Genomic DNA, 16,851 nt, shown 5'->3' on the forward strand with positions numbered 1-16,851 from the left:
CAATGACTCTTCAATGGTTCTGTTTTTCCTATAAGCCCAGCTTCGACAGGACATAGCTGTCCAGGCCAAAAGCAAGATTACACAGCCATACACTTACCATTTTTATGGAAGAAGCTTAGTCATAAAAGATGGCATAAAGTATAGTTTTATGAAGTAATATATTGTATATATAGTGTATATTAATTGCATATTTTATAATAACAATATCACCAGTACCAAACTATTTTCCCAGCAGCTGAGGCTGAGGATTGCTTTGCATCACCCTCATAATTCATACCAACATCATATCTCATGTTAAAGGGATAGTTCACCCAAAATTGAAATGTCACTCACCTCATGTCGACTAAGGGCTGGGAGAAGTTTCAGAGTTATCCGTGGCTTCTCTGAGTTACAGGGGGTCTCGGCGTAGCAGTGCATGTCCATATGACGGTTGCAAATGGATACCAACTGTCTTCGTAACAAAAAGACACAACAAAAAACATCCAAATACCTCCATGCTGCTCGCATGTAATGTCCGTCTTGTATTGAAGCCCTGAAATGCGAAATTGTCCCGAAAAAAATTAAATAAGTCTATATTTCAAGCTTGTTTGTAGCGGAAGCTTCTCTTCCCGGTTCGTCAAATTTGGACGAACCAGGGTCTGTCCTCATCCCAGTTCGTCCAAATTTGACAAACCGGGAAGAGGAGCTTCAAGAAGCTTCCGCTACAAAACAAGCTTGAAATATAGACTTATTTAATTTTTTTCGGGACAATTTCGCATTTCGGGGCTTCAATACAAGACGGACATTACATACGAGCAGCATGGAGGTATTTGGATGTTTTTTAGTGTGTCTTTTTGTTACGAAGACAGTTGGTATCCATTTGCAACCTTATATGGACATGCACTGCTACGCCGAGACCCCCCGTAACTCAGAGAAGCCACGGAGGACTCTGAAACTTCTCCCAGCCCTTAGTCGACATGAGGGTGAGTAGATAATGAGTGAAATTTCAATTTTGGGTGAACTATCCCTTATCACAGTCCAATATTTATCGATGTTTTCATTTCCTTTCATTCTTATCTGAGTATGTTTTTCTTCTTCCATCCTCAGGTGATATTTGTTCTCTCCCGGCACTTTGTCAACAGCGAATGGTGCAACTACGAGCTGTACTTTGCTCAGCAGAGGGCGATGGGAAAGACCTTCAGCGACGTCATCCTGGTGGTGAAGGAGCCCATCGATCCCAGCTCTCTGCCCAGCAAGTACTGCAAGCTGAAGAAGATGCTGAGCACCAAGACCTACCTGGAGTGGCCCCAGCAGGTCAACCAGCAGGCGTTTTTCTGGGAGCAGCTCAGGAGCGTTCTGGGAAAACCGACGGCGACCAAGACGAGGACTCTGAGCGCCAAGAGCAGGACGTCGTCCGTGGGCGTCGTGTCTGTGATTGAGCTCCCCGATGATGGCGTGGAGCCAGAGGTAGAGAAACAAAATGTGAACCGAGAAGCAGAAATGAAGCTGATCGATAGGAATAATGATGATCGGTCAAATCACAGACAAATCCCTGTGATGGCAATCTGACCGAATGGTTAGAAAAAAAAGAAGATTGTAAGATAGCTTATATTTCTCTACACTGCAAAAACTCAAAATCGTACCAAGAATATTTGTCTTATTTCTAGTCAAAACAAATCTCATCATACTTAAAATAAGACTCATCACATTAAAAAGCAGCTTGTTTTTAGACACTTTTTACTTCTTTCAAGCAGATTTTCACTTGAAATAAGTAGAAAAATCTGATAGTGGAGCAAGTTTTTCTTTCTTGCACAAAAAAACTTGCTTTCACTGGCAGATTTTTCTACTTATTTCAAGTGAAAATTAGTTTGAAACAAGTGAAAATGATCTAAAAACAAGTTATTTTTAGGTGATGAGTCTTATTTTAAGTGGAAAGAGATTAGTTTTGACTGGAAATGAGACATTTTGACAAGAAATAAGACAAATATTCTTGGAAAGACTTTGAGTTTTTGCAGTGTAAAGGCATGGACGTGTTTGGGTTATGTCAAGCTGGGAGCAAAAGGCAACATCTCATTATGATGACAGACAATAACGTGATCCCTATACCTGCCTTTGGTATTCTGTCATGTAATCGTCTGAGGGCGGCTGCCCGGCTGACGGGCGCTGAAAGGCCACAAACTCAACGGCTCAGATGAGATCTCCCATGTGGCACTCTGGATAACAAGCTAGGTGCCAGGACAATGTGGTGACAGGTTCCACATTGTGAGTGGACTGTGCTCTGTTACACTCTTGGCCTGCGAAGGGGGAATGAGATCATGGATGTTCCAACTCTGATGTCTCAGAGCCGAGTCAAAGGCCATGCATGCAGGCAACATGATACCAGCACATGGAGGTTTTTTTTCTTTTTTCTTTTTGAGACATTGCAAATCAAAGTAGATCTTTGAACTGATACATGCTGGCTTTTGAGTACAGAGGTAGTACTACATGATTTCATTTATGGTTCTACTGATGTTCTGGTTGATTGTGTGGTGATCTGCTGGTAAGGCCTTGGAGGGAAACCATGAAAATAGACCTTACCTGTGCTGCTTATGAGTTTCCAGCTGACTTTGTTGCTGTTTGTGTTTACTAGCTATAGTTAGCTCCAAGTTTGAGTGACTGTTGCTGCGCTTCTGGTATTGTTTTAAACCAATGTCATGACTGAAATTTATTTAAAGGGACAACGAGGAGTTTTGGAAAGCAAAGTGTTTTCACACCAGACCGGCGCAAGATGGATGAAAGCGAAAACATTTGCCAAGAATGTTTTCATTCATCAAGACAAAACAATAGATTTATTGAAGACGATTCATTACCGTCGTAGTTCATCGACATTAATATGCGACTTAATATAATATCCCATGACCAAACCAACCAAATACAAAGTCCTCGTTGTCCCTTTAATACTTTATGTTAAGTTACACTGAAAATACACTCGAAAATACACAGCCTGTTTCAAAGTGCAACACATAGAAAGGTAAAACACACAAGTGAAAGTGCAAAGAAAAGAAATCAGGTATTTGTATCAGCTCTGCGAGTGTGTGCCAATTAACTCATAACCATGAAGTGGCTCTCTGGTGTTTCTAGTGGAGTGCTCCTGTGTTAAACTATTACATACATGGTGAGATAATCACCGATTTGATTACTGCTAAATATCTGTCCTAACCTGGACTGATTGTGCTGTTGGTCTTTCCAACAAACTCCTTAGCTGCAAAAATCCTCTCACCTGGGTGTTTTGAAAATGCTATTTGAATTTGTTTGGCCACTAGGGGGCAGAAGACCAGACACACAGCCCTGACATGTCAGAAAATAAAGCCACTGCACTCACAGACAGTCATTTGTTCCCACATCCAGTGGAAATGTGTTTGTGTCTTCAAGAGGAGATGAGTCTCATTTTGTCTCGGTCTGCTGAGAAAAAAACACCTGGCTCTGAAGATGAGCCTAAATAGATGCTTTTAGCACTTTCACCAGGCCTGTCTGCAGACATGAGACCACAGAGAAGATGCTGAATTAGAGCTAAATAATGATGTGCTCTACCACAATTTTACACATGCACTTGTTTATAAAAACCCAGGTGTCCTCAAATCTCTAAATATTTCCTACAACATTAGATGAGGAGCAGGTTGTGTTGAGCTAGCCCTGCAGTAAATCACTGTGTTTGAACCTTTAAGTGTGTTTTGCACGAATGTGAATGCGAGTTTATGCTTTAAAAGGAAGCATACTGTTCTTTTGTTTTTGTATTTTTAAAAATGTGTTTTTTTCAAATAATGATGAAACTCCTTTTTTAAGACATGTTGCATATGGTGCCGATTGTAAAAGACTTATTTTAGAAGCATTTTTATTTGTACAGGACTTCATTATATTATGTTTATTAATGAATTTGAGTCCAGAAACATTTATTTTATATTTTATTCTAAAGTTATTTTCTGAATGACAAGAGTGTGAACCATCTGAACTGATCCAGACTGTTCTGTAAGATTAATTCAAGTCTTGTTTTATATGTACAGTATACTGATACCTCCTATTCGAACAAGCAATTATTAAATGTGTAGCAGGCCTACTATAATAAAATGTACTATGTTTTTCTGTCTGTTGCTGTGAGGAGAAGCTGTGCAAAAAAACAAAAAAAGGTGTTCTCACAAAGGTCATAGCTGCGACCTGTTGCCATGGAGATATTTGCAGTCTGCTTTTCCTTATAGTAGCCTAATGTTTGTATCCTTTTACCAAATAAGTAGCTATTGTATGTGGCTGTGCTGCATTTCTTTCCCTTTAGACACTGTACTTTTTGCTTTTTTAATTTCTTTAGATTAAAGTCGAGCAGCTTTTCATTCATCCGTATTACATCACACATCTACATCTCCCTCAGGTTGGTGTCCTTCACTTGTTAACCCCAGTTAGGTCTAAAATAGATGCTGGGATCCCAGAGCATCCTTTGATAGGTCTGTCAGGAACAGGCCTGGATATGCAAGGAGCTGTTAGAGTTCATTTATATCTGTCAGCGACTCCTCTCCCCGGGGTACAAGAGGAAAGTCTAAACCGTTTGGTCAAGGCCCAAAAACTACCAGAGTGGAAAGGCTTCTTGAGAGCTCTGCTGCTGGTAATAAGAGTCTCATTTAGTCAGGACTCTGGTTGACACTTTCACTTTTTTTCCCTTTAAATCAACTTCTGCCTCACCATAGCAATTTTGGAGGGAAAAGGAAGACTGTCTGTCTGCAAAGTCTGCATGTGTGGCCATTTGCTGGGTTTGCAAATGTCCTGTAGATGCCACCCTTGAACTTCACAGTCTCTCATGGATGTTATGGAGCTAGAGAAAGAGTGAGAGTAAAGAGAGAGAGGGAGGGAGGAAGGAGGGATGATAAATGAATATTAGACGAACAGGCAACACAAATTATCACCACTGCACATGAACTGACTGAAACATTTTGATGCAGACAGCTACAGTAACTTCCTAAAACCTTCTGCATTTCCTATCCTTGTTATTATACTGTATTTATCAGTACAACTGTGACTTGGATGTTGCATTATGCTGTCATCCATCCACAAGAGATGAAGAGCTTATTTTTTCTGGGTTGATTTTTTCTCAGTTGAACAGAGTGTATCATCTTGAAGTCTCACTTCTTGTCAAACCAGACACAAACAATCTGTCTCTGATCTGAGGACGTTTTAATATCAATGTCAAATGTTGAATTCAGAAAAAACGTTTACTCTAACTCACATCACTGTATCGACTACTATTTGAAGACTATATATAATTTTGTTTCATTACATTTACTATTTACTAACTTGAGCCTTTGCAAATGATCTCCTAACAACCTTTATGTATTTGCAGCAGCATTTAAATTCATATATTGTAGTTTGGTTTTGTGTCTGAAGCTTAATTGTTAACTAGAAGCATGCAAATATCCATGAAACCTGCACATTGTGCCACCTGCAGATACTGATGTAAATCAACCCCCCCCCATCATTTGCATTCAGCGAACGGATGATTTCAGTCGACTGCCGTGCACTTCATTTGTATTGCTTCTCAAGTTGCACCATCACTCAGGCATAATAACTCACCTAATTGCAAATGATGAGATGGGAAATCACCTAATGAGCATTAGACAGAGGCCTGAGCAGCACACAGGGAGGAAATGATGGCTTTGCTTCAGCTTATTTGTTGATTTTTCATTAAAATTAACACACATGGAGGCAAATGTCACAGTAATGAAGACATTTGACACCGTTAAAAAGACACTGAGTATTACCTGTGTAAGGTTTAGAGCTGAGGAGTGATCTGAATTGTAACAAATGAAATAAAATCAAATAGTGATCTAAAATAACCAAAATAAGTGTTTCCTAAAATGTAAGAAGAGTTTGTTTTCTAAATGGTTTGGAAACTGTGGTAAAGAAAATATTATTATCATAAAATGTTGAGCTTGAGAGTTCAATGACCCTGTCATGTCTCATTACATTTAATTGCTGCTTTCGGGCTAATGTCGCTTGTTCAGGTCAAGTAATAACTTCACACTTAATATCTTGATCCACATGAAGATAAGATATTTGTGGGTTTTAGAACCAAAAACCATCTCAGTGTAGTTTTACATCTCCTCTCTCCCAGCTTCTCTCTGGGCCTCTCTTCTGATTGGCTGACTGATTTTAGAGCGATTGATGACAATAGAGCAGATTTCAAAATAAAACACTCAGAGAAACCAAATCCTTCAAGTGTTGGATGGTGGCTTTGAGTTGATGTGGAATTGGCAGTGACCGCTTTGTTGTGACATCACAGAGTCACACTGAGTCCTCCTGACAGCTCGCTTTAAAGGGATAGTTCAACATTTTGGCAAATTGGCCCATTGCCATAATCCCTATAGTCATAGCAGTAGGTTTGTTACCTTTAAATGTCAGTGCAAGCTATTTTTAGAACGGCGGAGCAGAGCCATGAGCTACTCAGAGCTACGCTACGGAGGCTCATGGGATTTCTTGGTTTCTGTCATCAAACTCATCAAATACACAATCCAACAACTCCACAACGCTCTGGTGGACAAGTTGTGACCTGCACATTCACCACGCTATGAGATAATAATGTAATAAAGCAGTCTCTGCATTTGCCTCAAAAGCAACTCTGTCTGGTAACGTTCTGTTATGATCTCATAGCGTGGTTGGAGTTGTTGGATTGTGTTTATATTGTATATATCTAAGCAGCTCGCGACTCTGCTCCGCCGTTCTAAAAACAGCTTGCACCGAAAATTAAAGGTAACAAACCTACTAAGACTATAGGGATTATGGCAATGGGCCAATTTGCCAAAATGTTGAATCCCTTTAAAGCTCAGTTTCTGAATGTATTTCCATGTGGACTGAGGCTTTCATACTTTCAATAGTATTTATTTAGGCTATACATACTGAAACAACAAATGAGCATCTGTGGAAGCTCATATGATGCATTCAAAAGCCCTGGGACACCAGACATCACACACATGAGATAAGAGCCATCATAAAAACACATTGCGCTACATTGTGGGAACCAAGCTAATTCGTTGCATGCATGTATCACAACATTTGCATTATGGTCCATCTTGGTTACCTCAGTGCTGTTTGCTCACATGTCAGCCATTCCTTTATAAGGTGATCTTATGGGCTAACTGTCTGAGAGGCTGCAGTCATTTGGCCCTACAAGGTGGCCCACCTGTGCAGCAGGTGACGAGGTGGGAGGAGCCTATCTGACCCGCGTGTCTTTTGCACACAGGTGAGAGGAGCACTTATAACCGAGGAGCTGAAGCCTGTGCAGCCACCAGCACCTGTTAGCGCATCTGTCCAGGTGAGTTGATCCTGTTCCTGTCTGTTTGTTGAGTCTTTCCTTCAGAAACACGCTTTCTCTTTCGTGCACGCTTTCCCCTCTCGCTCTCTCTTTTTAGGAAGTTGAGTGAGTGGCGTCTGCAGCTCCTCGTGGTTTTTAGTCTCAGTTAATTAACAGAAGCTTTGCTTTGCATTTGACATTCAAAAGGCTTTTAATTAGCTTCCTGAAATAAATCATTAACAGCATTTATCGAGGCTAATTAAGGGAATGTGGCGGCGCGTAATTCAGCAAAGTGATGTAGTGGGTATTCAGGCGATGTGGAGGAGACGCGCACGCATGCACACACACAGACACACACACAGACATAGAGGTATAGAAAGCTCTGCATCAGTAATGAGAGCTCTGAACCATCAGACGGTGTAAACGAGGTGGCGTGAACCTATCAAGGGTTAAACCTTCGCTTCAGGTCGTTTATGTTACATAATGCAGAGGCCACAATCTACAACCTGCGGGGGGCCGAGCTGTCCTTTGTCCTCCACTGGTTCATGGAGGTTGGAGGGGAAGTGACTCAGCTTCACCTCCCCGCCTGCAGCAGCAGCTTCTCGGGTGTCTGAGTAAGTGAAGGGCAGGTACAAGGTTAGACATTTCAGGGCCGTTGCTGGGAATTCTGGGCCCCCTTAAAGAATACTAAAGTGGGCCCCTACCCCTAACTTTTCCTTTTTTTTTCTTCTTAGACTTAGACTACATATGTATTATCGTTTTTTATTTAGCCTTCTTTGTTTTGATGCTAATGCAGCATTACACTGCAAAAACTCAAGTATCTTAGCAAGAATATTTGTCTTAATTTCTAGTCAAAATGTAATTTCTAGTCGAAACAAATCTCATTATACTTAAAGTAAGACACATCAAATTAAAAGTAGCTTGTTTTTAGACACTTTTTACTCCTTTCAAGCAGATTTTCACTTGGAATAAGTAGAAAAAATCTGATAGTGGAGCAAGTTTTTCTTATTACAAGCACAAAAACTTACTTTCACTGGCAGATTTTTCTATTTATTGTGAATTTTAAGTGAAAATTATCTAAAAACAAGTTAATTTTTAGGTAATGAGTATTATTTATTTTAAGTGGAAAGAGATTAGTTTTGACTAGAAATGAGACATTTGGACAAGAAATAAGACAAATATTCTTGGAAAGATGTTGTGTTTTTACAGTGTACTATGAGTATTAGTTAGGGTCTTACGCAGAATAAATCAGTCATACAAAGATTAGACTACTGGGGTTTTTTATGGGCCCCACTGGGCGCTGGGCCCCTAGAATTATCATCACCTTTCTCCCCTATACAACGGCCCTGTCTGTATTCTAGCAAACAACAGATAATTGATGTTTTCAGACCTGTGAAATGGTGCCACCAGCTGTGTATGAATGAATTTTATTTATTTAAAACGGTGACAATGCACAAAAAAACATTAATCTTGTAAAACAAGAAGAGATGCTTTGAGCCAGGTTATAGCAACAAATGGCTAATTTCCGCCTGTAGTCCCTGGCTGGGCAGGTAAAGTGGGAGCAGATACAATATTAAAAATTATTGAAATAGGACATAAGTGACATAATGGCCGCCAGGATATTTTAAAAATTGACAGAATGCACTAATAAAAGCAGGGAACATGAGCGCCAAATCATGAAGTGCACAATAGGGATTAACAGCACATACACTCTCTCATTACACATTCAAACACAAACACATACAAAGCCTCCAAATTTTGCATGATGTGAACCTTTTCTAATGGCAGGTGTTTTTGTTTTGTTTTAATGTTTTCAAATCTGCGGTTTTTGCACAGGAATTCATTAACTGAGGTTATTAACACTGATTACTATATCTGGAAATGATTGTGATGCCAGAACACAGTGAGAATGTGAGGACTGATGGAAGGAACCAAGCTAAAAGCAGATTAAGAGAAGTTGATAATCAAAGTATTTCCATAAAGTTCAGTGTTTCTTTTGTTGGCTCGTGTCTAAACTGGACTCTCACCACCAACTGACTTGCACTATCATCAGTGGGAGATACTGTAACCAGACACCATCTGTATCAAAAGGTGGACGTGGTGTCATGGTTATAAGGTAATATAGGGAATGCAAAAAGTGAATAAATGGGGAAAATATGAGTTAAAAGAGCTTAGGGCTTTAATTGGATGTCAACGTTTTATTGAAAAGGTGATAATTTATTGTAATCATAGGGTTTAAATTTAAGAATGATCTGCTGATTGTCTCGTGTGGGTAAAGGAAAAAAAACGACAGCAGTTTTCAGGTTCCCAGAGATGCTACTTCTCAGTGCTGTGGAGGGGCAGAGGGTGAGATGGTTTGCAGCAGACTCAGACTTTTCCTCAGAGTAAAATTAAAAACTTGAAAACAAAATACACAAAAGAAGGAGGGAACTTATGTGAAAGAATATAACAGATTTATGAAGGCTGCAGCAGGATGTCCATGTGTGTCCTGGTCTTGTCATCACACTCTCAAAAAGAAAATCAGTTTCCTTTTATTAAACCAAACCAAACAGTGATAATGAGACAAAACTAAACAATCCTGTTTCATTGTAGTCGAGACAGTTGGATGTTTTTTTTTTTTTGTTTGTTTATTTAGTTTTTAGCTTTTTTTTTCCAAATAAAAGCAGAGCTCAAACATATTTTGATCCACTGTGAAAAGAGAAAAACTCAACTGGCAGCAGTCGGTAACGTGACAGACGATGAAGCTGAAAGCTGAAACGTGATTAGCAGGAAGATCAGAGACGTCTGGGGAGCTGATGGTTGCTCAGGGCAACGGTAACACTGCAGCATTTTGTGATTTTTTTTTTTCCTTTTTTTTTTTTACCCCTTCTTTTGCGTATTTTGTTTTCAAGTTTTTAATTTTACTCTTGAGGACAAGTCTGTGTCTGCTGCAAACCATCTCACCCTCTGCCCCTCCACAGCACTGAGAAGTAACATCTCTGGGAACCTGAAAACTGCAGTTGTTTGCTTTTTTTTTTTTTCTTTCCTGCTTGAGGGGGAAAATGTTATTTCCATTTGCATGGTTTCTTCTGCGCCTGAGTTGCAGCCTGTCTCTGTCTCTGTCTCTGTCTTCTCTGTGTTTCAACTGTGGCTCTTGATTTGACCTTCCTGACTGCAGGACTGAAAACAAAATGAGCTGCAACCTGGAGAACGCCATGACGGGCCTCATCGAGGTGTTCCACTCCTACTCAGGAAAAGAAGGCGACAAGTACAAGCTGAACAACAAGGAGCTGAAGACGCTGCTGAATGAACAGCTCTCAGACTTCCTGTCAGTGAGTATCTGAGATAAAAGAAGGTTTTACAGCTGCAGCAGCTCCTCTGTTCTCTGATGCTGCATACCTACGTCATCAAAAGTCATAATTGACATCACGGTTATTTGTGTGCATGTACAGATGTTTTAGAGATGTCGTTGTATGCAACAAGAGAAAAGACGCCATCTTGATCTTTCCTGAAGTTGCTCCCCGACCGGACCACTGAGCAACCAGAGCAATCGGCATCCCAACACAGAAAATGAATAAGAATCCCAGGTCATAGAGCAATTGAGAGAAGTGAATAGATTAAAAATTGTTTTGTGAAATAAGGAGAAAATGGGGGGGAAAAAATACCCTTTTTTTGTTTTTTAATCTTCATATTTTTTATACTTATTTTGACATTTGGAAATAACTTGACGTGATTCTACAGATTATTATTTGCTGGTGATGTTTGTCCAGGTTGATGGTGGACAGTGACTTGCTGCTGATATTGATGGTTAGTTACACTCAGGGGGACACTTTGTTTTTTGCTTTGTTTACTTAATTAAAATAATCATATTTCAATTAAAATGGCATTTTTGCATTATCTAAAGGCATTTCCATGCATGGCCAAGTTAATAGCTTACAGTGTTGTAGAGTCTGTGGTCGTCAGGTTTGTCACTCAATCAATATAGTTAAAGCTTATGATCTGTATAGCACTTTTCTTAAAGGGATAGTTCAACATTTAAATAGGCCCATTGCCATAATCCCTATAGTCATAGCAGTAGGTTCGTTACCTTCAATTGTCGGTGCAAGCTATTTTTAGAACGGCAGAGCCATGAGCTGCTCAGAGCTACGCTACGGAGGCTAATGAGATTTCTTGGTTTCCCTCATCAAACTCATCAAAGACACAATCCAACAACTCCAAAACGCTCTGGCGAACACAACTTCACCACGCTATGATATAATAACAGAACATTACGAGACAGAGTTGTTTCAGAGGTAAATGCAAAAACTGTCCCTGACAGGAACGCGCATCAGCGGTTTTGCATGAATTTACCTCTGAAACAACTCCTTCTTGTAATGTTCTGTTATTATCTCATAGCGTGGTGAATGTGCAGGTCACAACTTGTTCGCCAGAGCATTTTGGAGTTGTTGGATCGTGTATTTGATGAGTTTGATGAGGGAAACCAAGAAATCCCAAGCAGCTCACGGCTTTGCTCCGCCGTTCTAAAAATAGCTTGCGCCGACAATTGAAGGTAACGAACCTACTGCTATGACTATAGGGATTATGGCAATGGGCCAATTTGCCAAATGTTGAATCCCTATCCCTTTAATGGCTATGATGGCTGGATACTGTACTGAACAATTTTTAGATTTAATCTTGTTATACAAATGTCTCCTTTCTGTTTTAGGCCAGCAAGGACCCCATGGTGGTGGAGAAGATCATGAAGGACCTGGACGAAAACCAGGACGGTGAAGTGGATTTCCAGGAGTTTGTCGTTCTGGTCGCTGCTCTGACCGTCGCCTGCAACGAATTCTTCGAGGGCCTGTCTAAGAACTGAAATTCAGTTTCAAATCAATACACCCCCCCCCCCCCCTCCCCTCCCCTCCCCTCCCCACCCCTCCCCTCCCCTTCACACACTTTGTATCGATTTGGGTTCATGATAGGGAGGTAAAAGTTGGTATCATTGTCTAAAACATACAGCACCTTGTAATGTTGCATTTTTGTCCTTTAAAAATGTATTTAATCCAATAAAGAATTTATCCTGTTTTCATATTTCTGTTATTTCAGGGAAGAAGCTACAGTAAATGCCTGAGGTTTCTACATTTAATCTTCATCCAGATGTGTATTGGTTCATTTATTAGGATTTTGCAGAAAGGGGAAAAAACATTATATAGTAGACATAGAACATACATAGAACGTACATAGGAATCACTATAAAACCTCAGTATCAAACATTGAAACAAGCCTCACAAGATAACTGGTTATGTTTAGCACCATGATGAGGAGTAGTTTACATCCATTTGTATGTGGTAAGTCAGATATCTACAGTAGGCCTTTATGCTTTTGGTAAACATTTGCATTAGCAGCTTGGTGACTCTTGACCTTTTTAAAAAAAAAATAATGCAGTTCATCTGAAATCCAACACCAGCCACAGTGAAATGTTGAGCTTTGGTCGAGATTTATAAAGGCACACAGGACCTTGTGATAGAAGTGTGATCTTTATTCAGATATGTAAATAATGTCCCAGATCAAATGGTAACATCTGTTAATAATAAATCAGCTCTGGGTTACAGTATGTGTTAACTGAATTATTTTAGAGTGAAATTCCAAATGTCACTCAAAGAAAACACCTAAAAGTTGACAAGAGCACAGTTTTAGAGGAGTCCTCTCATCCTCAGTCCTCATGCTCTTCAGATAAGGAAGAGCATTTAAGGTGGAAAGCAAAGCAGTCACACACAATGCAGTCTGGAGAAACTCAATATGAGCCCTTACAAAGTCGCGAAGCATCCTCAATTATGCAACAGCAGCTTGACTGACGGCTGTTAATGCAGAAACTCCCCAGGAACACAAACACAAGCTCTGGTGTCACGAGTCTGCAGCCAGTTCAGAGCACTGGTTTGTCTACTGTACTAACAGGTCTACGCTGCCACCACTAGATGGCAGCAGAGACACACTAACCTTTTTAGCAAATACTGCATTATATTTTGTGACAGAGTTTTGATATAACACCAACAAAAACTGAAGGACTCACACGGGACTAGAAGGAAACATGACACAGGTATGGCTTTTCTCTGCATACATGGATTTGTCATGGGGAGGTTGGAGACCTTCACCAGACTGTAGAGGATGCTGATGGTGGCCTTCTATCAGGCAGCAATTGAAAGCATACTGAAATACTATATCTCTGTGTAGTATCGAGGCAAAAAGAAAAATCACTGGCTCTCCATTGTAATCTCTGGAAGGCATTTGCACTCCCTGCTATACCTCAGCAGAGCCTTTAACACTCTCAAAAACTCCACATACCCCCATAGACCACATTTTAGAGCTGTTGCCCTCTGGCAGACGCATACAGGTCTCTAGAAACACGTAACTGATAAAACATAATTGATGTGAATTAAGTGTCTAAAGAGTGTTTAAAAGAACACGATGCTCTGTAAAACAATTAAAATAAATGTTAAAAACATTAGAAATTATTTGAAATTTCTTTATTTGGATAAACCCCTTGAGATGTACCATCGTTTTTGAGGGGGTCCAAACATGTAGACAAAGATAAAACAAAAAAAGAAAAAGAAAAGAAAGTCAACAACAATAAAACAATCAAAGGACAAACCACAGTTAATGAACAATACAACTGTAAGAAGGCCACAATGGCATAATGGCAAAAATAACACATGTAGACAAAAAAATATGTATCGCATGTTGAATTACGATTAGTGAAACAAAAATTTGGATGATTTCTAACATTAGCAGAAAACTACTAGCTGGTGACGATGATGAAAAAATAAACAACAATAGATACAATTGATCAAATAAATGTTGCCTATACTGTGATTATTTTCCCTTAAAGGATAATTACCGTTTTTTACAATCTGGACCTTATTTCTAGCATAAAATATGATCATTTACTCACCCAGATAACTTTGGTGTCATTACAAGTCGTTCTGACGAAATTAGCTCCAGCCGAGAGCCACGTATCCATATAATGGAGTCTACAGAGCAGCGAAATGCAGCCTCTAAATAACACATTATCCGCCGCGAAACTCGTTCATTTAATTTACACCAATATTTCACCTGGATTATGTCATCTCCAACCGCTGCCCGGCTCATTCTGATAATAATTGTAGTGTATTATCCACCTTTACTTTCTTGCTTAAATATCTTGTATTATTTTATGTTCTTCTTTGTATGTGTGCCTTTTCTAGAACTGAAGGAATGTGTAGATTTCTGCTCTATCCTGCTTAGAAGTCATCTGACTTCATGGAGTAGCCTATGTCTGGATCAATGTGAATGACAGGTTCTTTTGTTTTCTCTTATGGCCAAGTTTTGTGGGAAACAGGACATGGGGTTTTCGTTGGCCTAAATGTTAAGGGGTAGGCTAAAGGTCATTGACCACCTCGATGGGAGGCTCCTCTCTGTCTGGAGAAGGTGGAGTGTTGGAGATAAGTCAACATATAAAAAGGAAGGTTTTTGAGTTGAGAGAGAGAGATCTCATTTTGGACCAGAGATGCTCCAGGATTCTGCATTTTTTGTACACTGTTCTTCTTTGTTAATAAACTTCTTTTTTGAATACAAGCGAAGACGTGTCAGCGGTGATCCCTTCTTTTCATCAACACATCAATATACCACATAATCATTCCACTTCGGCATTCGGGTCCATTTTTATCTCAACTAGCCGAAGCTTTAGTGAGTCCAGGTTGAGGAGAGGAAGCCTGTGGAAGCTGAACTTCATCCAGCTGCTCATTTTGTTCTGACAAGTCAGAAACACGCAGAAACGAACCGCAGCATTAGCAGTAGCAACTTTCAGGTAAACGAGCTGCGCTGCGCTCAGAGATGACATCATCCAGGTCAGAGGTCAGTAGGTCAACCTACAGACCCCGGATGTTGATAACATGCCACCACGGGCTCGGAGGGGTAGCACAAGTTTATCATGACAAAATATTGGTGAAATGAAGGAGTTTCTCTGCAGATAATGTGTTATTTAGAGGCTGCATATTGCACTCCATTATACGGATATACGCAGCTCTCGGCTGGAGCTCATTTCATCAGAACGACTTGTAATGACACCAAAGTTATCTGGGTGAGTAAATGATCGTATTTTATGCAACAAATAAGGTCCAGATTGTAAAAAACAGTAATTACCCTTTAATGCTTTAAATGAGCTGATGATAGCTAATTACTATTCTTCTTCTTCTCCTTCTTCTTCTTCTTCTTCTTCTCCTTTGTTTTATTTATAGCTGCTATCACTACAACTCCAACCAATGCTCCCACGAGACCTCCCACTGCCATTCCTAATGGACCCGCTACCATTCCCAAAACTGCTCCACCTTCTATTCCACAAGTTAATCCAACAGCTACTCCACCAGCTCCTCCAACAGCAGCAAAAAAAGTCTGCAGTACTGTTTGTATGAACTCATTTTCTTTTTCTGCTCTTCTTCTGGCCTCTTCAGGCTTCATATCTGGATTTTCTCTTTGAAGGCGTTCCATCTCCTTTTTTATGGCTCTCTCAGCCTCTTCTAGTAGTGCAGTGGTGTAGTGTCTACCATTGCCGTTCTTAACCATGGTCTTGATCTTCTGCAGAAGCTCATGAACCTGAGATTTCTTTTTTTCCTCATCTTTCTCTTTGTTGTTGAAAACGTGGTATCCACCACACTGCTCGACGAAGTCCTTGAGATCTTTGTTTCCATCAATTACATCTTTTATAGAAACTTTGCCATCCAGATCATCTCCTCGGGTGAATAAGACCATGGTGTAAGATGTTGCTTTTTCTCCAAACACCTTCAGAAAGTTTTTCATTGTTTCGTTTTCTTCATTTGTGAATCTTCCCACCTGGAGCACGTACAGGAATGCATGAGGCCCCGGAGCAGCCTTTGAGATGGATTTAGTGATTTCTTTAATCACCTCCTCTGGGGGTTTATCAGGGTCAAACAGACCTGGAGTATCAACCACTGTCAGTGTTTCATCTTCAAACATTCCTGTTTCCTTTGTGCACTCTGCTGTCACTGAGGAAGAACCTGGTTTAGATTCAAAAACATCCTTCCCTAAAATAGTATTTCCTGTTGCACTTTTTCCAGCTCCTGTTTTCCCAATAAGCACAATCCTGAAGCCTGGTTGCCCTGGTTGCTCTAGTTGGTCTGGTTTCTCTGACTTCTTTGATTCCTCTGGTTCCTCTAACGCCATAATCTCCTCATCACCTGTTGGAGAATTTCATAACCATATCAATAATGCTGTAAAAACAAACTAAACTAAATCACCATACCATAATCAGAACCTATATATGGGCTCAGTGTGAAACTGCTCTCATCTGTGAAGAGAACAGGGCCAGTGGCTGTCCTGTCAACTCTGGTCTTCTCATTACCATTCAGTTTTTCTTTTGTTAGTGACTCCAGTCCTGGGCCACCAAACAGAATTTATTTTGTGAGATTTATAAAGGGGACACTATAGCTGCAGGTGTGTTTGGCACAGTTTTACTGTATGGACATGATTCCATTTTAAAATCATATGTAGTTAATCTAAGTCAAAATTATCCATGGAGTGTATAATGAGATAATAAAAGTGATTTTCAGAGC

The 16,851-nt window shown here is 40.0% G+C and overlaps 4 protein-coding genes across 5 annotated transcripts in view; 3 read left to right on the forward strand and 1 right to left on the reverse strand.

The window, feature by feature from the left end:
* Positions 1-1,591, forward strand: part of tlr18 (toll-like receptor 18) — an 18,617-nt gene extending 17,026 nt beyond the window's left edge. For both annotated transcript variants that reach the window (XM_085803039.1, XM_085803038.1), the window contains exon 4: positions 1,087-1,591. In XM_085803039.1, coding sequence (XP_085659165.1) covers positions 1,087-1,548 — 462 coding nt within the window. In that variant the 3' untranslated portion in view covers positions 1,549-1,591. The remainder of the gene's footprint in view (positions 1-1,086) is intronic.
* The window catches only part of lingo4b (leucine rich repeat and Ig domain containing 4b), a 363,055-nt gene that overhangs the window by 102,305 nt on the left and 243,899 nt on the right, over positions 1-16,851 (forward strand). The window lies entirely within an intron of this gene.
* Positions 7,194-12,145, forward strand: s100a1 (S100 calcium binding protein A1). The gene is made up of 3 exons (XM_085803045.1): positions 7,194-7,309; positions 10,446-10,599; positions 11,973-12,145. The coding sequence occupies exons 2-3, from the start codon at positions 10,459-10,461 to the stop codon at positions 12,120-12,122; spliced, it is 291 nt and encodes a 96-aa protein (XP_085659171.1). The 5' UTR covers positions 7,194-7,309; positions 10,446-10,458; the 3' UTR covers positions 12,123-12,145.
* LOC146972634 (GTPase IMAP family member 4-like) lies at positions 14,661-16,462 on the reverse strand. The gene is made up of 2 exons (XM_085803234.1): positions 15,610-16,462; positions 14,661-14,701 (listed from the first exon to the last, which is right to left on the reverse strand). The coding sequence occupies exons 1-2, from the start codon at positions 16,460-16,462 to the stop codon at positions 14,661-14,663; spliced, it is 894 nt and encodes a 297-aa protein (XP_085659360.1).

This window comes from Trachurus japonicus, chromosome 16 (assembly GCF_045865225.1).
Source record: "Trachurus japonicus isolate A0001 chromosome 16, Traja_1.0".
Taxonomy (NCBI): Eukaryota; Metazoa; Chordata; class Actinopteri; order Carangiformes; family Carangidae; genus Trachurus; species Trachurus japonicus.

Excerpts from the sequence above, each read along its gene's own strand:
- s100a1 (XM_085803045.1), top strand. The coding sequence starts at position 10,459 with ATGAGCTGCAACCTGGAGAACGCCATGACGGGCCTCATCGAGGTGTTC. Across the intron at positions 10,600-11,972 it reads AGCTCTCAGACTTCCTGTCA|GCCAGCAAGGACCCCATGGT; the intron begins GTGAGTATCTGA and ends TTTCTGTTTTAG.
- LOC146972634 (XM_085803234.1), bottom strand. The coding sequence starts at position 16,462 with ATGGCGTTAGAGGAACCAGAGGAATCAAAGAAGTCAGAGAAACCAGAC. Across the intron at positions 14,702-15,609 it reads ATTAACTTGTGGAATAGAAG|ACAGAGAGGAGCCTCCCATC; the intron begins GTGGAGCAGTTT and ends CACCTTCTCCAG.